The 22951-nt window shown below is 33.7% G+C and overlaps 1 protein-coding gene and 1 long non-coding RNA gene across 2 annotated transcripts; one reads left to right on the forward strand and one right to left on the reverse strand.

The window, feature by feature from the left end:
• Positions 3574–4765, reverse strand: LOC109832324. Its single transcript, XR_002244705.1, has 3 exons — positions 4714–4765; positions 4400–4473; positions 3574–3960 (listed from the first exon to the last, which is right to left on the reverse strand). It is a non-coding gene; the product is annotated as an uncharacterized LOC109832324 (long non-coding RNA).
• On the forward strand, positions 9489–21077 carry LOC109835238. Its single transcript, XM_020403223.1, has 5 exons — positions 9489–9546; positions 18493–19030; positions 19137–19740; positions 19897–20734; positions 20950–21077. Exons 1-5 carry the CDS (start codon positions 9489–9491, stop codon positions 21075–21077), a joined length of 2166 nt encoding a protein of 721 aa, XP_020258812.1.

Below are 22951 nucleotides of genomic sequence, written 5' to 3' on the forward strand. Positions count from 1 at the left end.
CACCTCGGAATCTCAAATAGTTCACTCGAAACATGAAGTGCCACCCCTTTATTACTCCATGCCTCGGAGTCTCAAACGATTCACACAAAAATCGAATCGCATGATGCTTCCATTTCTAAAATTTAATCTTGACTGTTAATCAGAAATTAAATATGGTAGTTCAAATTCATGATCACATCAGCCAAGAAAAGCGGAGCCATGGTAGTTAAAGGAAAATCCTCGATGACGTCAGCCACGTCAGTTGAAAGAAATTTTTTAGTTTCTCAACCTCAGTAAACTCACACTGACCCAAAGTCCATCTCATTTTACTCAGACCCGGCTCAAGCCGACTTCAAGCAAAAGGGGCCAACTGTTATTGTGATCCCATTCTATAAAATATGGTTCATTACCAAATGATGGATTTGTAAAAGCTCAATATATGCCCAATCAATTTGGTGACCCAAGCCTAACAAGAAGTCCGACCCGGCCGACTAAACGAGCTGATGTTTCTTCATGCCGACTCGAAAGGTGATACCTGTCGACCCTCTTGTCGAAGGCGACTTGCCAAGAGTCCACTCGACCAATCGTCCAACACCTCTCTAGGACAATTCCGAAAGACATTGCTTCTCGGTGAAGCTATAGGGTATCTTCTATGATGGAGCTTATCAATATTAACAACATATCCACATCAAACCTGCAAATGGATCAAGCATCACACACCTCGGGGCTCATTAGCCCACATCAATTTTTAGCCCACGTGGGCACTGACATGCCGTCGATCACTCCCAAATCAAGGCCAAAGTGGTCTATCTCCCAGTCACCAGCTGACACTCATCAAGCAAAGACCATCCCAGCGACTGGTCCACACTTGGCCATCGCCCTATTGTGCTAGGCCGAAGTGACCAGCCTACCCTCATACCCCCAAGTATAAATACAGGTGCTATTCTACCTTACACCCGGGGGGCTTTTCTTTTGTAGATATATTGTCCAAAAATAAGCATTGAGGGTTCTTTCTTTACCCAACTCAAGAACCAGACACAAAGTCGGGGAAGAAAGCGGTCCTCTTAACCCCTTTGCAACTACAACCCCGTCCGAACACAGACACAACTAACTGTGTGATCATCGCCATCAACATGTGTGTGTGTGTGTGTGTGTGTAGGGTTTAGTGGCTTTTGAGCTTGGTGCAATTTACATGCTTTCAATGCCTCTTTAGTTTTGTAATTGATTTACCTAATAACTCTAGTTAATAGTCCAACATACACTTTTAGTTATAAACTCTTGGTTTGTCTTTTAATTTCTTCATTAATTGAGAAAAGAAATGGGTCTCTACATCCTCTCCACCTCAAATAAAATTTCATCCTCGAAACTTTACGTACATTGGTTCTTAAAAGGTTGAGGATACTTCTGTCACATCTCCTCTTCAAGCTTCTAAGTTGCTTCTCTATCAGAGTGATTCTTCCATTGAACCTTCACGTATCAAATAGTATGTTGCCTAAGCACTTGTTCCTTTGATCTAAAATGCATTTTGGTTTCTCCTCGCATATCAAGTCTTCCTTCAGTTTAATTGGTTCCAATTCTATAACTTGATCTGGACCTTGATTGAATTTTTTAGCATAGATACATGAAACAAATTGTGGACTCTAGCCAAAGAAGGTGGTAAAGCAAGCCTATAAGGAACTTCACTAACACACTGAAGAATTTTAAACAGCCCCACAAATCTTGGACTCACCTTTCCTCAGATTCTAAATCTCTTCACACATCTTCTAGGAGATACCTTTAAAAATACATGATCACTTTCTTAAAATTCTAAGTCTCTCTTCCCGCGATCAGCATTAATCTTCTGTCTATTTTGTGTATTTTAAATACGCTCTCTTACCAAGTTAATCTTGTTTATATCTTGTTGCACTAACTCGGGTCCAAAATGTTTTCTTTTTCTAAGATCACCCTAGTGTATAGGTGAACGACACTTCTTGTATGGAGCTGCATATGGTGACATTTTAATGCTTGATTTATAACCATTATTATATGCAAACTCTGTCAATGGCAAATACTTCTCCCTTGATCCTTTCAAATCAAGGATACAACATCATAACATATCCGCAAGAGATTGAATTGTTCTCTCTGATTGACCATTTGTTTATGGATGATATGCTGAGCTAAAATAGAATTTACACTGAAGGACTTTGTGCACACCTTACCAAAACTTAGGTACGAATTCTAAGATCCCTATCGGATACTATCTCCACTGGTACGTCATGAAGTCTAACTATTTTAGCAATATACAACTTCACAAGCTTCTTTAAGGAAAACTTCATATTGATTGGCATGAAGTGAGCTGACTTAGTTAGATTATTCACTATGACCACTATAGCATTATTTCCTCATGTGGGTCTTGATAACGCTGTGACAAAATCCATTGTAATTTTTTTTCCCACTTCTACATCGGTTTGTCGAGATTTTGAGTTAATCCTACTGGTCTCTGATGCTCTGCTATTACTTGCTGACATATATCACACTCTGAGACATTTGCTACACTACTGGAAACAGGACTTTTAGCGACGGACAAATCCGTCGCTAAAAGTTCAAAATCCGTCGCTAAAACTTTTAGCGACGAAAAAAATAAAATTCCGTCGCTAAAATACCGACACTACATTGAGGGTCCCTAATATGACTATTAGCGACGGATAATCCGTCGCTAAATATTAGCGACGGGACATTAGCGACGGATTTTCCGTCGTACTTTTTTTTAAATTTAAAAAAAAATCTTTAGCGACGGATTTTCCGTCGCTAAAGATGTCTTTAGCAACGGATTTTCTGTCACTAAAGATATTTTAGCGACGGAAAATCCGTCCCTAAAAAGTGACCAGTATCTTTTTAAAAAATATTTTGAAATTTGAAAATACCCTGTACAAAAACATAATAATCCCTGTTCAATCAGTAATACCACACATGTATAACACATATTTCAATAAAAATAAATAAAAATACCCTGACATAATACATATTGTTTATACAACTATTGTCTTTAAAGTTAAATTATTACAAATCATTCATCGCCATCATCCTCATCACCAGCTCCACCATGACTACCCCCAGCTCCACCATGTCTAGAAGTGCCGGTCTGTAAATATAATGAAATACCCAACATTACAATAGTATAAATAACAGGAAACTATCATTAACAATTTTATAGATAAGTAAATTTTAAAGTTTCTGATCCTCATTTAAAATACATGGTGAACATCAAAAATATAAACACGTTCAACAATATTTATCAAAAATAATAGGGAGGAAGTAAAATACATGGTGAACATCAAAAATATAAACACGTTCAACAATATTTATCAAAAATAATAGGGAGGAAGGAGAACATGAAATGTCATTAGGCAAGAACCAGCATTAGGCAACCACGAGTGTTGTATAAGTGGCCTATGAGACCATATAAGCTCTATGAGAAACTAGTTTGTGACAAGTTAACATTTCACCTTATATCACCAGACAAAAGCATGTCTTTTGAGAGCATATAATACAATAAGACATATCTTTAGAGGGCATATAATAAATAAATACAAACATCGAAGTAAAACAGTATACCCATATGCAAAAGGAGCATAAAATGGAGGTGGCATGTAAGGCCTTCGTGATCGAAAGCCCATATATGGGCTTGCTCGACGACCCCGGTACTGTTTCATTCCTGGTACATTGGTCCTTTTAGCTGACACCTGCACCACAACCAAATCAGTTGGATGTTTACATTGTAAAGTTTAACCTAATCAAATTGATGCAAACCTTTAGCTGACGACCATGCAATTCCGATTCATTCAACAGCAGAACATTCTGAACAGCCTCTACTTCAACAAATTCCACATATGTAAATCCCTTGGGCTGACCAAACTTGTCTGTTAAAATTGTTACTCTGTTTACAGTCCCACAAGACTGAAAATGTTGTTGCACTTCCTCAGGAGTGCAGGCATAGTCCACCTAACAATCGGTATGAGAAGTATAATTCATAATACTCATAAGATTGATTAAAATAAAAGGGATACTACCAAAAAGAAAGAAAATTTGCTTCACTAGTTAAGACTGTTCTACTGCTAACATTTCACTAAGATGCATGCTACCAAATACCTCCATCTGTCATCTTACATCTTCAAAAGAATATGAGCAATAAGCAGTGCATCCATTAAAAATGGGATGTGACTACGAAACTGTATACTGGTAGTCACAATATAACAAGAACGTCAACTTATCCAGCACTAAGCAATCAAAAATTTACATATTCTTTCCTTATACCGATCATGTAATACATAAATTTCAAATAAGACTTCTTGCTAGATAAATGTAGGAGTGAAGTAAGAGATGCAAGCATTACTGTAAACTGCAAAACACTGAAAAGAGAGGATGGCTTGAAGAACCTCACATTACCAACATAGATCGATCTCGAATCCACCTCCTCCTTTTCAGCTTGGCTTGCAGCACCACTAGATGAATCTTCTGGAAAGAGTGAAAGCCAAAGAAATTGTTAAACCAAGGAGCAAACATAATCTTCCAATAAGAGACTGTAAGGCACACACACAATAGAAAAAAGCACGCACAATGACTGTAAGTAATACAAGAACTGAACTACAGGGCAGCTTTCTCGAAAACATAGTGTACCGAAACCCTAATTCCCGAACAAAGCGGCTCCAGCAAAAACCCTAGAAAACGAGAAACAGAGGGAGGGGAAAACCAAACCTTGAACAGAGACATCTCCTTCTCGACCTTAGCATGCATCTCTCGCGCAGGGCTCCAGCTTCCTCCTCGATCTCCTCAACCTCTGCTTGATCACCTCCAAGTTCTACTCCAACAAGATACCATCTTCAGTCTTTCTAACTAAAGAAATCAAAATCTAGGGTTTCGGGGCTACCTCTTTAGAGGATTGGGGATCTTGGTCATCGGCATCGCGGCGGCCATCTCGTCGTCTGTCTCCATCTCCCCTTCTTCTTTCTTCTTCGGAGAGCGAAGGATGGGCGAGGTGCGGTGACGCGAGGAGGAGGAGGACTCGAGGGCGGCGACGCGGCGGGCGAGGAGCAGAGGATGGAGGGAGTGGAGAATAGGAGAGGGGCGGCGACGCAGCGGGTGACGGATTGGCGGCGGTTGTGGTGCCGACGAAGAGAAAGGGGAGGGAGAGAGGGGGGAATGAGGAGAGGGGGGAAATGAGATAAGGATTTGGGGGAAATCCCTCTGTCGGGCGCGGGATGCCCAATTTTTTTGGGCAAGCCCGCGCCCAAAATTTTTCTTTTTCTTTTATTTTTTAGCGACGGAATTTCCGTCGCCAAAAGTTGTTTTAGCTACGGAATTTTCGTCGCTAAAAGTAGTTTTAGCTATAGAATTTCCGTCGCTAAAATTTGTTTATTAGCAACGGAATTTCCGTCGCCAATAATAACAATTCCATCGGTATAAGTGTATTGCCGACGGAACTATAGCGACGGAAATTTCCATCGCTATAAGTGGCCTTATAGCGACGGAAATTTTCGTCGCTATAGTTCCGTAGTTAATACTCATATTTCTAGTAGTGCTAATATCCCTCTTCATATTATTCCAGCAATATATCTTGTTCAAATCTTTGTACATTTTTGTTCCACCAGGATGCATTGTATATCCAGAATAATGAGCCTCCTTCAAAATCCTTTTTTTCAATTCTAAACTATTTGGAAACAAAGTCGATTCCCAAACCTAAGGGATCTATCACCATGTATTACAAAACCTTGTTGAATACCATCCTCGACCCCTTTCCTAATGGCTTTCACTTTAGAGTCATCTTTTTGGATAATATTAATCTCATCAATCAGAGCAGGTACTAGTCATTTTCTCTTGCAATTGGTATAGAGAGAATAGATGCATATACTAGTCATTTTCTCCTGCAATTGGTATAGTGAGAATAGATGCAGGTACTAGTCGTTTTCTTTAACTCTTGAAAACTCCTTTTGCATTCTTCAAACCAAACAAATTTGATTCGCTTCTGAGTCAATCGGGTACAAGGTGAGGCTATATGAGAGAAACCCTCTATGAATCTTTGATAAAAACCCGCCATGCCAAGAAAATTGTGGATCTCATGAACATTTCTTGGTCTTTTTCAACTCACAATTGCTTTAATTTTTGCTGGACCTCATGATACCATTTGTCACACCCCGGGCGTGCGAGCCCGTTGTCACGATGTAAGTCCTAGGATCCACGAAATGCAACACGTGGTTTGGCTCAATCCACTGCCAAAATTGGCTGGCTAATGTTGCACATGGCTCTCAATCATTTAAACCCTCTTAAACTCTATCGATTTTTTATATGGGATTATTAGTGGGGCATCACAATCACCCTACCTTTTAATGCGCGATATCCTTTTAGCATATATAGATTGCATAAGCCACTTTTTCTTCGTCAGGATACTTCATATAAGTAAAGACTTTTTTTTATATCTGTGATCCAGTCTTCAACTACCATAGTATAAACACTTCCTTTGAAGGTAAGCAATGTTAACCTCCTAAACTCCGTCATACCGCTTTGCAATTGAGGATGATCATTGTCTCGAGATTCTTGCTTTTAGTTAATTTATTGTTGTTGATTTTGCGTCACAATAGTGAGATTTTGCATCATCTGCAACATAGCAGTTGCATCCATTTGATTTCCTCCAGAACTAGATCCGAATGCATTTCTACCACCAAACATTTGCCTCAAGGTCTGGTGCAAATCACCTTCTCGGGTTGAAGGAGTGCTCATGTTGCTCCTATATAAAGCAAACAAACAATATATCAATAATCACAAGTAACTCTAAAACTTTTTTCTAAACACCACTAACTATAAGCTTTCAAGCCTAGGACTTCCAAACTTAAGCTCTAATACCATAACTTGTTATGCCCCGAAAACACATAGCACATTTTGGGATGCATGACAACATCTCAAATATTGGTGGCTTAAATAGGTAAGCCTAAGACTCAAATGAATCATCATCTAGTCAATTTTGGTTGTGAATTGAGTAAAACAATGTGTTACACTCGGTGGGTCTCACGACTTGCACTGCGCGAACAGCCCATGATACCGGGGCGTAACAATAAGTATAGATTATCAATTATTCTTCTACCATTTAGTTCTCTAGTTTATTATTCTAAGTATAATCATTTTTAGCATAAAGAGAGCAATCTGTAAACCATAAAAGTAATTAAACTAGTTTCATATAATCCTAGATCTCCTAACAATTTAGTTATACATATTAGGAAAAAAGAAAATAAGGCATAACAGAAAGACAAGAAAATAGAAAATAAGCAAGAAAAAGAACAACAAAAGCAATAAAAGAGCAAAAATATGTAAATCTACTCTACAAAGCATGAAATAAATCTACACTACAAGCATAAAATAAATTTAATCCACCAAACTTAATGATAATAATATAAAATCATAATTCATGCAATTTAAAAAAAAAGAAATATAAAAAGATAAAATAAAAACTTAAATGCCAAGTGGTTGTTGGCCCCTTGTGAAGCAAATCTTCTCGTTCACTTCATCATCATAAAAAGGGAGCAATGAAAATAAAAGAAGAGGAAATAAATTTTTAGTTATTGCAAAGAAAAGTTTATAATTTTGGAAAGTTTCTTAATTAAGAGTACCCTCCTCTCAAAATGGAGATTTTATAAAAAAAAATCACTTGTACCCCTATTTATAGACTTTTGCAATCAACATGAGTCATCGGATTAGCCTTGAGCCCCATTAAGTAAACCTCAGCTATTAATTGATTCTATTACGAATTAATTAATTGGCCTATTGGTTGGCTAATTGATTAGCCAATTGATTGATTAATTTATTGTTTCCTAACATAATTTGATTATTTATTGACTTGTTGACCTGAATTTTTTAATCTCTTGGGCTTTTGTGAGCTCCTCTTAGCTTGATCTTGGGCTTCAATAAATGGTAGAAAATTAAGAAAATTTAGTTCTATTGGGCTTTTATTTATTAATTCTCTAGTACCTGCAAATTAAGATAAAAATAATTATTAATTAATATATTTATTCAAATAAAATAGATAGGATGATATAAAAGTTTAATAAAACATGATGATCATATCCCTAGCCCTAGCTAGTGACCAATTCCTCAATTTAACCCTAGCTTGACTACGCCATAAGCCCTCAATCTACTCCAGCTCGAGTACGTCGTAAAAATAAAATTAATTGAATAAAATAAATAATAATTAAGCGCAATTAGAAAAATATTACAATCCTTTGATTGTGCAAATTATTCTACTAGTGATTGAAGCGAAGCTTTGAGAAGAATGGTGAGGATGCTAAAGTCTAAAGGTAGCACTACTCGAAGGTTAATAATCGAATGATGAAGAACGATGTTGAGTATGCTTTTTAAGAAGCCTAAGCGAGATCCTTTCTTCTGGATTAAAATCCTCCCTCTCTCTCTCTCTCTCTCTCTCTATCTCTCTCCCTCTCTCTCTCTCTCTCTCTCTCTCTCTCTCTCTCTCTCTCTCTCTCTCTCTCTCTCTTAGTTCAGAAATATCTGACGAAAAACATGAGGATAGAGCCTATATACACCTAACAATAGTCGGTTAAGATTAAATCTAAAAACAGATCAGAAATCTAAAATTAGTAATTTAACCATTCATGGTTGAACTTAACCATCAATGGTTACTGTTAACCATCGATGATTACTGTTCATCGTCGATGATCCGAACTTCTTTGGATTTTGCTTCATCAATGGTTACTAGTGCCATCAATAGTCTATTTATCAGACCGAGAGCTTTATAAAAAGCTATTATAATAGTGATCCCTTTAATTGAGTCAAAAGTTATGGCTCGTGTAAGTTTTAGTCCCGGTGTAGGCTTCGAATCTGCTACTGGTTATTTCGACGTTATTTAACTAAAATATTCACATCTCAAACTATATATATCTGAATTGAGTTTTGTTTTTCATGTGGATTCATGACAACGACACAAACACTACCATATGCTCAAACATAATTTTAAATTTTGATATTTTTTTCAGAATTAGCTGTGATTAACTTGTTATCTTACTCTTTCTAATATCAAACTTGATTCTAACTTCTTATAACCTGTATACAATATTTCAAACATATATTAGACCAATATGAAGATTTTTTATTTATCAATAAAACTGATTGTATTGACATGCTCCAAATGGAATTAAGCCCCCAAATTACAGAAGTTATTACATTGAAGCTCAGCTTATGCAAATGATGATGGGAAATAATGATTGAAAATAGAGATTGAGGGAAACCTCAGATCATGCAAATGGGGTGGGGGGTAATATAATTTGATTTTTAGATGGCCAAAATAGCAAATTAGTATTAAAAATCGTACCTAATGACTAAATTTGTATTAAAATTAACTATGGTGTTAACTAAATATTTGAACTTGTATGGTAGGATAAATAGGCCCAAAAATACTTTTCCCTCCTAATTTCCTGGCAAGCACTCATGTGATTTGTCAATTAATGCTTAAGTGACATATTTATGACGGCATGACGGTGGTAGTTAGTCGATCATTTGATCTGTTAGAAAAGGGAATTTCAAATTATGGTAAAAAAAAGATCATTGTTGGTTTTAAATAGCTTAGAGGACTTATTTAAATCTCCTTTTAGCAAGCTATCTTAGTGGACGGATAATTTGGATGATGGATATCAAAACACCCTCCAAATAATAATAGTCTTCATGGATTTAAGCTTTTCCGACAAATATGTTCAGAATTTTGGCAATCACGTAAGTCGCAGGCTCCATAAAAATAGAATGCTAAAAAACACTTTAGTTAGGGGTTTAAGGCCATTAAGGGGTTATCAGTGAACCCTCTTAACTTTAAGATTTTATGATAAAACCTACTAATAACATAAACCACATTTTTATCAACAAATTTATCCCTACATAATTCTTCCACCCATGTGAAATTTGAGGTTAACGTTGTATGGGGGTTTTCTAATATTTTGAAAGTTATGGAAGGTTAATTTTCTAATATTTAGCCTTTAAATATCAAAAACGCCTCTTAACATTACCTGATTACCAAATAACCTTTCATAAGTTTTAATATATCAGAAAACCCTATTTAACTATAAGGTTTTATTAAAGAAACATTAATAGCATTAATCATACTTTTCCAAATGGGTAAGAAGAATCTTACATGATGATGTTTTTTCAAGTGAAAGTTATGGTTTATGTTTTTTCAAGTAAAATTATGGTTTACACTTCAAGAAGGCTATTTTGATTAAATCTTAACATTAAAAGAGGTTTTCTGATATCCTATAAACTTAAGGGTTTTTTTGATATTTTGAAATTTATGAGAGGTTATTTGATAATTGTCCAAAATTAAAAAAAAAAGGTTTTCCGGTATTAAGCCCATAAAATTTGGAGTCATTATCCAGATGAAACTGCATAGCATTTGACGTGTAATATTAAATAAGATATTGTCATGATAGATATCTAAGATGAGCGAAGATGAGTCAACTGTGCTAATTGGCAATTAATTAATTCCTATTTATGCATTACTTTAACTAAATCCGGGAGCCATCAGGTTTAAGCTTCAATCTTCTTGTTCACCATTAGCTTAAAAAATTCATGGTAAATTTAAAAAAAGCCTCCAAACTTTGAAATGTTTTGCACAAAACCCTCACAAAATATTTAAATTCCAAGGAAATCATGCTCCCTATAGACTATAGTGTAGTTTTTACAAAATCGTTCTGAACTTTAGAAAATAATTATTAATGGATCTAAAGGGTAAAAGTTAAGGAAAAATTGTGTCAAGGCCCCAAAAGCAATATTTTCATATGTTGCAGCCCCAAAAAGTGTCACATCATGTGCTGCAGCCTTCTTTTAACAATTATTACCCGCTAACTAAGCATAGAGAGAGGATAAAAAAATAAAACCTTCAAAATGCCCTTAGCTCCTCTATTCTTTCATGTTAGATCTAATGAGAGTTCATGTTAGGTCTAATTTCAAGTTATGTCTAATAATAGTTCATGTTAGGTCTAATTTTAGTTCATGTTAAGTCTAGTTCATGTTAGGTCTAATTTCAGTTCATGTTAAGTCTAATAATAGTTCATGTTAAGTCTAATTTTTCAGTTAATATTAGGTCTAATTTTAATTAGTTTATATTATGTCTAATAATAGTTCATGTTAGGTCTAATTTTTTAATTTCGGTTTATGTTAGGTCTAATTTTTTAATTTTGGTTCATATTAGGTCTAATAATAGTTCATGGTAGGTCTAATTTATGTTCATGTTACGTCTAATAATAGTTCATATTAGGTCTAATTTCAGTTCATGTTAAGTCTAATAATAGTTCATGTTAAGTCTAATTTTAGTTTATGTTATGTCTAATAATAGTTCATGTTAGTTAAGTCTAATAATAGTTCATGTTAAGTCTAATTTTAGTTTATGTTATGTCTAATAATAGTTCATGTTAGGTCTAATAATAGTTCACGTTAGGTCTAATTTCAGTCCATGTTAAGTCTAATAATAGTTCATGTTAAGTCTAATTTCAGTTGATGTTATGTCTAATATTAGTTTATGTTAAGTCTAATAATAGTTCATGTTAAGTCTAATTTCAGTTCATGTTAAGTCTAATAATAGTTTATGTTAGGTCTAATAATAATTCATGTTAAGTCTAATTTTAGTTCATGTAAGTCTAATAATAATTTATGTTAGGTCTTATAATAGTTCGTTTAAGTCTAATAATAGTTCATGTTAAGTAAATAAAATATTAAAAATTAGACTTAGCATGAAGTAAGCTTAGGCTTAAAAGGAATTTAATATGAATTAAATTGGTCCTAACATGAACTGCTATTAGACTTAACATGAACTGAATTTAGACTTAACACGAATCGAGTTGGACTTAACATGAAATTAGACCTAACATGAACTGTTATTAGACTTAACACTGAAATTAGACGTAACATGAAATTAGATGTAATATGAAATTAGACCTAACATGAACTATTATTAGACTTAACATAAACTATTATTAGATCTAACATGAACTATTATCGGACTTAACATGAAATTAGACCTAACATGAACTATTATTAGGCTTAACATGAACTATTATTAGGCATAACATGAACTAAAATTAGACCTAACATGAACTATTATTCGGCTTAACATGAACTATTATTAGGCATAACATGAACTAAAATTAGACTTAACATGAACTATTATTCGACTTAACATGAACTATTATTAGACTTAACATGAACTATTATTAGACCTAATATGAACTATTATTAGACCTAATATGAACTGAAATTAGACCTAACTTGAACTATTATTAGGCTTAACATGAACTAAAATTAGACCTAACATGAACTATTATTAGACTTAGCATGAACTGAAATTAGACCTAACATGAACTATTATTAGACCTAACATGAACTGAAATTAGACCTAACTGTTGGCCTTCTTGTTTTGATGATGTTTAACAAACAATTTACCACTAATGTTGTTTGTCTAGTGTCTGTGCATTCCTATGTATTGTAGACAAACAACGTTGTTGGAGGATGGATGGAATAGAGCTTCAATGATCATATCCAAAGGAGGTTGGCGGAATGTCAGTGAAGCCTTGCAATTCAAAGTTAAAGATCAAGTTCAAGCTTCATCCGCATGTATACCAAGTTGAGCTACAATGAAGATCAAGATCAAACTTGGATAAATTTAGTATAGGTTTATATTATGTGTGTTTAATACTTTAAGCTCAATATCATATACACACACAATATTGGATTTTCTCACAAAATGAGCTATTTTGAGAAAACTTTATGATATTGTTTTATTGACCATGTTTACTTTATATTCATGTGTTATAATGTTTATGAAACATTTCATAAAGTTTCAATATGCGTTTAAACTCTTTTTGTCAAAAACAAGTTCTTAACAAATTCATATTCATGCATGTTTTTACAAAATAATGAGTTTTCACAATTGAGAAATGAAAATTGAGAAATTATTTTTCTAACATGTTTGTCTTCATGTTTATAAACATTTCGCAAAGTTTCATCAAGTTTGGAATTGATTTGTTATGTTTAATGGAATTTACAAAATCATGTTTTTCATTCGTGCATGTTTTACAAAACAGATGAGTTTTCATAAATGGGAAGTGGTATTTAAGAAATTCTTTCTTTGACATGTTTATCTACATGTTTAGAAACTTCTCTCAAAATTTTACTATTTTTGGAGTTGATTTACTGTGCCCAATTGATTTTACAAAATCGTGTATGTCAGCAGTTTTTCAGAAACTGTAAATTTGTGTTCAAATATTTATTTCTCTCAACTGGGAAACGATTTTTCAAAAAGTCTTTCTCTGACATGTTATTGTACATGTCTAGAACATTCCTACAAAATTTCATAATTGTTGGAGTTTATTTACTATTTTAAATTGATTTTACAAAACAGCTACACACTGCTACAGTAACTCCGGTCGACCGGGCATGTCTCTGGACGCGGTTACTGTAGCATAACGGCTATATTTTCTAAATTTTGATATATCCATTTTTTTGTCTTTTTGCTTGGTTTTTTTGGGTTTTTGGGCTTGTTTCATGAGCCTATATATACTCCATGTCCTCATACTTCTAAGGGTACTCAAGAAATGTTTTAAACAAGTTTAAAGAGTTTAAAACAAGGGTTTAAGTGTGTTTTAGTGTTTGTTTGGTTTGAAGATTGTTTTCACAAGTGGAGGAGATCATCTTCTTGTTTGGGCTCCAATCTCCATCTCTCCATCTTGTCATCTATTGGAGAAGTTTTCTAAACTCTATCTAGCTTTACATTTGCTTAGTTATTTGATTATCATTCTTTAAAGCTAGTTTTTATATTGAGTTTAGATTTGATTATATTATCTCATTGTTACACACACCCACTTGAGCTTATTGTATTTGCATACATAGTATATTAGGGTTGTGAGAGATTGTAACATTGAGTTTGTGCTTAATTGAGTTCTCATCTATTGTAGAGAACAAATTTATATTTGTTACATTGTGAGTGGTATAAAGTTTTCGGTGAGCTAGAAAACCGAGTGTGTTGTGAAGTTTTCGGTGAACTAGAAAACCGAGTGTGAGGAGTGACGTTGTTCGGTGAGCGTTGAAAACCGACACTGTGAGGTGTAAACGTTATTTGGGTGAACGTAGAAAACCCGGTTGTGATAGTGGATTTCTCCCCGGGAGTGGGGAGCGGAGACGTAGGACGGAAGGTCCGAACTCCGTGATCATATTGTGTGTTTGAATGTGCTTTGGCGTTTATTTATATTTGTGCTCATTGCTCATATCGCCATTATCTCATTATTCATATCATCCTCTATCTTGTTTCATATTGTTTACTCTTGTGTTAGTTTATATATCCTTGCATATATATTTTATCATATAGGATATATCTCATTGTTTATATTGCTTATCCTAGCTCATATATCTTATGGTATTTCATACTTGCTAGGATAACTTATTAATTAATTTTAATTGGTATTTAAATCAGATTAGATTAGCATAAGACCCTAATCACCCCCCTCTAGGGTCTAACACTAACATGAACTATTATTAGACTTAACATGAACTGAAATTAGATCTGACATGAACTATTATTAGACCTAACATGAAATTTGACCTAACATGAACTCTCATTAGACCTAACTGTAAAAGAATAGAGGAGGTAATGGTATTTTGGGGTTTTGTACTTTTATACTCTCTCTGTGCTTAGTTGGCGAGTAATAATTGCTAAAAGAGGGCTGCAGCACATGATGCGACAGTTCTTGGGGCTGACCCACATGGGAAAAAAGTGAAGGGGCTACAGCACATGAAGATATTGCTTTTAAAGTATTGACACAATTTTACCAAAAGTTAAACAACATTTTTCATGCTTAAACAACTACAATTTCACGATAACCCACAAATCTTGCAAAAACGTTTCATAGCATATGGACATAAATAGTAATCAAACATCAAGCCTATCATCAAGCTTTATTCCTTAACATATATAGTACTTAACGATTATTTAATAAAGGTTAGTGAATTTTTTGAACTCACCAAAGCTTTAGGAGGTTTTGTCTTATTTTTTATTTCTATATTTTTTATTTGGATCCAGTGCCGGCCCTAGCTTAAGGCAATTAAGATATTTTCCTTAGGCCTCAGCTTGGGTATAGGCCACCTATGACCCACCCACAACTTGTAGTTATAGTCCTCATAGGCCCTTGTGAAAGGTTGCGAGCACGCTTGCTGGTTTGTTTTACGACTTCCTTTATTTATTTTGCGTTGTTTTTTTGATCTGTTTTAGTAAAGATTAAATCTGTGTGCTTATTGTGGATTCACAGATATTAGGGTTGGTTATGCATTCTTGTTTTGGGGTGAGGAAAGGGGTATTGATAATTTGGAGGTGATTTGAGTGTTGGGTTTAGCTGGGTGGTCTATATTATCATAATGGATTGTTGCAAATGGGTTCCAAATGGGTTCTTGAAAGTAATATTAATGCATGTATGCGTCGTTGGTTTTATGGCGTTTTGTATTGTTTGGAAAATGTAAATTTCAATGTCTAGTTATGATGCGGAGAAAATGATGTTGATTAACTTGAAGGTTTGAGGTTTAGGTAGTTTAGGGTCTAGATTATGATCATGGGTTCATGCAAATATGTTTTCGGAAGTAGAGTGTATAGTTTAGTTTATTTGATCATATTTAGTTGTTTCTATTCAAATTTATAACCTGATTTGTTTCTATTTCAAATTTATAACTTGAATTATTTCTATTCAAATTTTAAAAGTAGAGATTAATAGTCCAATTGAAGTGTTGAACTATATATATAAAGTGGTTAGCTTCTTGTCTAAATACTTATATTGCATATCGTGTATTATTGACTATACTCGTAACAGTTGCTTCCGCTGAAAGAAGTTTTTCAAAATTAAAATTACTAAAATCTTATTTAAGACCGACCATGTTAACAAGATAGATTGAATGGTTTAACAATATTATCTATCGAAAATAATATGTTAGAAAATATTAAATATAAAACTTTAATTAGTAATTTTGCAGCTCAAAAGGTAAGAAGAATGAGATAAAATCTATTATGAGTTGTATCATTTGGGTCTCATCTAATATTTCGCCTTGGGCCTCAAAATTCCTAGGTACGGTCCTGTTTGGATCAAGGAGGTTTTATAGACGTTAAGAATTTTAGAAAAAGTTAGCGAATCCTCTAAAATTCAAAGAGAGCCAAGAATTTAATTTATTTTTGGTAATTACGAATAAACTCTTTTAGTATCACACAATTGCGAATAGACTCTCTATAATTCTATTTGGGCGAATAGACCTCCTAAATGAATTGTTTTTTTATGCTTAAGTCACCAAAAAGGTTGTGAGGAGACAGATTTACCCTTGTGGTATGGATATGCCCTCTATTTCCTTTTTTTTTTACTTTAAAAGAGTGGAAAAAGTTCCTTAAGAGAGCATACTTGCACTTGTGCTAGTAATACAAGGGTGCATTCACATAAGGGCCTGTTCGTTTGTTTTCAAAAAAGCAAGAAATGGAAATGGAAATGGTGGAAATCTCAAAATAATCCATTTCTTTCATTTCCATCCCTAAAACTCACCCACAACATCCAATAAAATATTATTTTCATCCAACAACTCATCAACATCATCTAATAAAATATTATTTTCATCTAACCACTCATCCACCACATCTAATAAAATATTATTTTCATCTAACAACTCATCCATCACATCTAATAAAATATTATTTTCATCCAAACATCACTCAACTCATCTCTTTTTATTATTTCAAATCACTCACATCATCGAATAAAATATTATAACAATTCACCTCATCTCATTAACATTTTATTTCTTCCATTTCATCCCAAAAAGTTGTGAAAACACATTTCTTAATCTTTCTTCACATCAACCAATAATACAATGACAACTCATCTCATCTCATTTCATTTCTTATTTTTAAGAATGAACCGAACAAAAGAAAACAAGAAAACTACAGGAAATAGGTTTCTTATAATTCATTTCCTTATTTTTTTTCGCCAACCGAACAACATCAAAACTAGTTTTCTTAAAAAATCACTCACATCATCCAATAATAATGTGACAACTCATCTCATCTCATCTTCATTTCTTTGATTTTTTTTTTTTAGCCAACCGAACACTCCAAAACAATTCTTCATTTTCCATTTCTTTGATTTCCCATTTTTTTTAAGGCAAACGAACAGGCCCTAAAAGAAAAAATCATAATCATCCACTAAATAATCAATAGTTGTGATTATGTAGTGGCCATTCCACTATTTTTTTGTAGTGAAGAGGATCCAAATCCTTTTTTACCTTTTCTTTTAGAGTGTGATTATATCAAGTCATTCATGAGAAGGACATGTGCCATAAATGAAAATTCAGTTGCTTTCTTTATGATTCAAAACAATATTCTCTTATCTATTGTGGGTGATTCGGACAGTCAAGAGATCCGATATGACTTTCATAGTCTTGAGTTTAGATTCTGGGCTGGGGTAAAAAGAAAAACAATTTGCTCTTATGCATGATTTCCTACATGTTTATATGGCGGTAATACATTAGAATAATATGACATGTGGAAGAAAGAATCAACTAATAAAACAGAGATGTCAAACAACAACTTAATAAGTTTTGCCGATCAACGTGCTCATCTATGTCATTGGAGTATTGCCGGATCATTTTTGCATCCTTAATCAGTAAGGGTTACACTCAATCAGAGCCGACCTTAAAGCTAGCACCACCAGGGCTACAGCCCGGGGCCCACAGCTAAGGGGGCATAATATATTTTTTAAGCCTATGTATATATGTGTGTATAAAAAAAATAAAACAGAAGAAGCATGTACCAGTCGTTGGAAAATGGAAAGAGAAGCCAATCAGCCTTTATTACTCAAATCTCAATTTTTAAGGAGGGGGTAGCTGTCATTGAAAAGGAAAGTTCCTTTAATTATAGAATATAATATAAAGCAAATCATTAAATCAACAAATATGGAGGATAAAAAGCTCTCAGCCACGGTTTAAAAAAAAAAACAGCTTAGCCACAAAAAATTGAAAAGCCCTCCGACCTTCTTTCTTAGTTCATACACGTAAGCAAATTTTTTTAGTGATTCTCCTCTTCTCAATACATATCACGCAAGCGACTTTCTGTGAAGGTACTTTTTTTAAAGATAACATATAGAATTTAGATGTATAATTTTTGTAAATTGTAATACATATATTTTTAACTTTTTTATTTATTATTTGATTCAACAGAAACATTGGCTGAGATTCTTGATCTTTATAATTGGAAGTTTCAAGTGGAAGAACATATGCTCAAAATCCAGGTTTTATTGTTCTTTGTTCTTTGTTAAGTGTTTATTATAAAAATTAAAAAATGTTTCCTAAGAAACAACTTTCCGGAAATCTCAAGAGACAAAAAAAAAGAAAAAAATGATGAAATTGCTCAAAGTTTAAGAGGATCTTTGAATAAATATTTTGTTAAACAAACCAATGCTTCACTTGAAAATTTAGATGAAGATGATTTACCAAATGAATATGAACACCCAATATTGGAAGAATTAGTAGAAAATGAGAATGATGTGAATGAAGAAATTGGTGATCTAGATGAAAATGAAAATAGTGATGAACCTTTCCTTGATGAAAATGAAAATATTGATGAACCTTGCCATGAAAATGAATGTCCCGAAACAAGATTTGATTTGAACATTTATGATCCACGAGTTTGGGATAATCTTGATGCAAAAATGAGAGATTTACTTGTAGAAAAAGGTCCCCTAAGAGAAACTAATCTCAAATTCCCTATGGACGAACACAATAGACATTTTTCTTCAAATTATTATCTTCGTACGTTACCAAATGGGGAAACTAAGGATCGAAAATGGCTAGTGTACTCAAAGGAGTTGGATAAAGTGTTTTGTTTCTGTTGTAAGTTGTTTAAAACAATGAATTCTAGAAGTCAGTTAACTAGTGAAGGAATTAGAGATTGGAAACATCTTGGTGAGAAGCTTAGACAACATGAAAGCAGTATTGAACACCTCACTAACTTGAGGTCTTGTGTTGAATTGCAAATCAGATTGAAAACAAATCAAACAATTGATACAGAATTACAAGAGCTAATCAAGAAAGACACTACACTGGAAAAATGTTATTGTCAGAATCATTGCTGTTGTGAAATGTCTTGCTACACATAATTTGGCTTTTCGTGGAACAAATGAAAAAATTTATGAAGATGGTAATGGTAACTTTTTAGGCCTGCTTGAAATGATTGCAGAGTTTGATCCAGTAATGCAACACCATTTTCGACTCATTCAAGATAAGAAGATTCATTATCATTATCTTAGCCATAAAATTCAAAATGAGTTGATAGCTATTTTAGCATCAAATGTTAAACATGCAATCATTGAAAAAATAAAAACAGCTAAATATTTTTCTGTCATTCTTGATTGTACTCCTGATGCAAGTCACAAAGAACAAATGACTTTAATATTGAGGTGTGTAGATGTTTCAAGTACTCCAATAAATATAGAAGAGTACTTTTTAGAGTTTCTGAATGTGGAAGATACATCTGGATTAGGACTTTTTAATGAATTGCAAAATGTAATTGAGTCCCTTACACTTAATATTGATGATGTGAGGGGACAAGGTTATGATAATGGCTCTAATATGAAAGGAAAAAATCTAGGTGTACAAAAAAGATTACTTGATATAAATCCTAGAGCATTTTACATGCCATGTGGTTCTCATTGTCTCAACTTAATAGTTTGTAATATGGCCAACTCATGTGTTAAAGCAAAATCTTTTTTTGGAGCATGTCAATGCATATATACGGTATTCTCTAATTCAACAAAGCGATGGAATGTGTTACTTGATTACATAGATGGTTTGACTTTAAAATCATTGTTAACTACACGTTAGGAAAGTCACATTGAAAGTGTCAAAGCAATAAAATCTCAAGCTTCCCAAATTAGAGAAGCTTTATTTAAATTAACAGAAATTAGTGAAGATGCCAAATTGAGTAGGGATGCTCAAAGTTTAGCATCAGGAGAGCTTTCAAGTTTTGAATTTATATTAAGTTTGGTTATTTGGCATGACATTTTGCATAAGATTAACTTAGTTAGTAAAAAGTTACAATCTGAAGACATGCGTCATGATGCTGCTGTAAGACAATTAGAAGGACTTGTGTTATTTTTTGAAAACTATAGAATAAATGGGTTTGTTTCTGCCATGATTGATGCTAAACAAATTTCCCTTGATATGGGAATTGAACCCATATTTCCAAAAAAACGTCAAGTTTGTAGAAAAAGGCATTTTGATGAGGTTTCCAATAGTGATAGGGAACAACAATCAGCTGAAGAATCATTTAGAACTGATTATTTTCTTGTTATAGTGGATATTGCTCTTGGTGAATTGAAGAGTAGGTTTGAACAATTGCATTGTTTTGAATCTATTTTTGGGTTCTTATTTGATGCTGCAAAATTGACTTCGCTTGATGATAATGAATTAAAAAGTTTTTGTGTGAATCTTGAAAATGCTTTAAAACATGGTGATGTTTCCGATGTTGATGCAAGAGACTTATTTTCAGAATTACAGGTGTTGCAAGTGATGTTACCAAAAGAAGCATATGAAACAGATAAACCATGGACATCCATTAAAATTCTTGAGTTTGTAAAGAGTGTGGATATGTTTCCTAATGTAATGGTTGCTTATAGGATATTATTGACTATACCTGTGACTGTGGCATCTGCTGAAAGAAGTTTTTCTAAATTAAAATTATTGAAATCTTACTTGCGGACCACCATGACTCAAGATAGGCTAAATGGATTAGCGATATTATGCATTGAAAAGGATATGTTAGAGAACATTAAATATGATAGTATAATTGATGATTTTGCATCTAAAAGTGCAACAAGAAGACATTTTAAATGATGTTTTTGTAGTTGAGATTTCATTGCTATTTTTATTTTGTAGGTACATGTGATGATTCTTTGCTTCGATTAATTATGGATGATGAAAAAAAGATTGATCAAATCAAAGAAATGCTTATGGAGATTTGGGAGGAAGCATGTAGACTCGAGTATGTAGTTTTTGTTTTTTAATGCAATGTTTACAATCCGGGGGTACTCTTTTTCCTTCTTTTAATGCAATGAAAAGAAGATTGTCTTTTGTAAAATCTTATAATTTTAATAAAGTTAATTAGTTAATAATTTATTTATTTGTTTGTTTAATTTGTATAAATGGGGCACACAGAGAAAATTTGCCCTGGGCCTTAGAAAACCCAGGACCGGCTCTGTTGGTTATAAATACAATATGAATGTGATTGTCGTCAAAATTTATGATACGTACATGTTTTCTTTGAAATAAGTTACGATTCAAACATATGGATGTAACTTTCTATTACTTCAAAGGTAAATAAAGAATTTACATATAATTGACTTAAAATTGAAGAATCATGAATTCGAAGCATTGTTATAAGACAATAGTATAATTTATTTACAGTAGTGGAACTCTAGAGTTGAATTTATCTTATAACAATCTATGGTCTATAGGCCTGTCCATCCGGCCCGGCCCGGCCCGGAAATCCGGGCCCGGGCCGGGCAAAACCGGCCGGGCCGGGTCCGGGCCCGGGCCCAGGCCCGACCGGGCCGGGTTCCGGGTTGGCCCGGGTGATTTTCTTTTTTTTTTTAATTTTTTTTTCTAATTTTTTTATGTTATTTAAATTATAAATTATAAAAAAGATAAGAAAAATAATAAAAACAATAATTTTATTAATTACTTAAAATGGCATAAATTACAAATAAAAAATAATAAAAACAAATTCTTTATTAATAATTAATAAATCATTTACAAATTACAAGTACAAATTTATTTTGGAATTAATCGCATCACAATAGATAAGTAAATCCCAACTAGGTTGGCACCTACTCACCTATATCACTATCATTTGCAATTATTTCCAAAATAATTCTTTACAAATTGTAAGCTAAGATATAAAAACTACAATCTATTCTTTATATCTATCTGCTAGTCCCAATTCTTCAAATTTATCTTCAATTCCAGCCATCCGATCGATGCCTTGCGTTCGCTTCTCGTACCTCCACCAATCTTGTAGGCACATCACCGCTTGTACAGTATACGGATCCAAGCATGTCCTATGATCGTCGATCAAACGACCTGCTGTGCTGAAGGCGGATTCCGAAGCTACCGTCGAAACCTGCACTGTTAGTAAGTCACGAACCATGGTGGAAAGTATAGGATATGAAACTGATCCATATACTTTCCACCATTGCAAAATATCTAAAGCATTTCCTTGACATCTAACTAAAGAAGCAGAAAAATATTCATCTATTTCAGAAACCTCCGATGATGACGATCCAAGTCCAGATCCACCAGTTAGCTCGGCTACCATTGCATACCTATCAAAACTTACACTTTTACCTCGGGCTCGGGATGAGCTCGAAGAAACCGAAGCTGCAGACTGTTGTGCAGCTACACCATGTCTAGCTGCATACTCATCATATAAAGTTTGAAAATAATTTCTAATAAGTAAATGATGAGTAGTAGCATTCAGGGTGGTTCCATCATCTAAGTCTATAACCTGTCCACCATACAATGACTGTAACAAACTTCGAAGGCCAATATCCTTCAAGCATGGATCAATAAGAACCCCCAAACCAAAAATATGAGGAATAGGCCTAAAATACTTATTAAATTTGCTCTCCATTTCAAAAACCATAGGTCCAAAAGTAGCATCCAAACGATATTTATCAAAAAAATTTTGAATATTTAAAATTTGTAAAGCAGCTAAAGTAATGGTTGGATAATAACAGCCAGATAATAACATGGTAGCATCATAAAAAACTTGTAACATTTCATTTAAATTACATATAACTGTCCATTCATCTTCAGTTATTCCATAAGTGCTACCAGAACTAGAACTAGAAGCATAATAGTTTATAAAATCAGTTATAAT

The sequence above is a fragment of the Asparagus officinalis genome, chromosome 3 (genome assembly GCF_001876935.1).
Source record: "Asparagus officinalis chromosome 3, Aspof.V1, whole genome shotgun sequence".
Classification (NCBI taxonomy): domain Eukaryota; kingdom Viridiplantae; phylum Streptophyta; class Magnoliopsida; order Asparagales; family Asparagaceae; genus Asparagus; species Asparagus officinalis.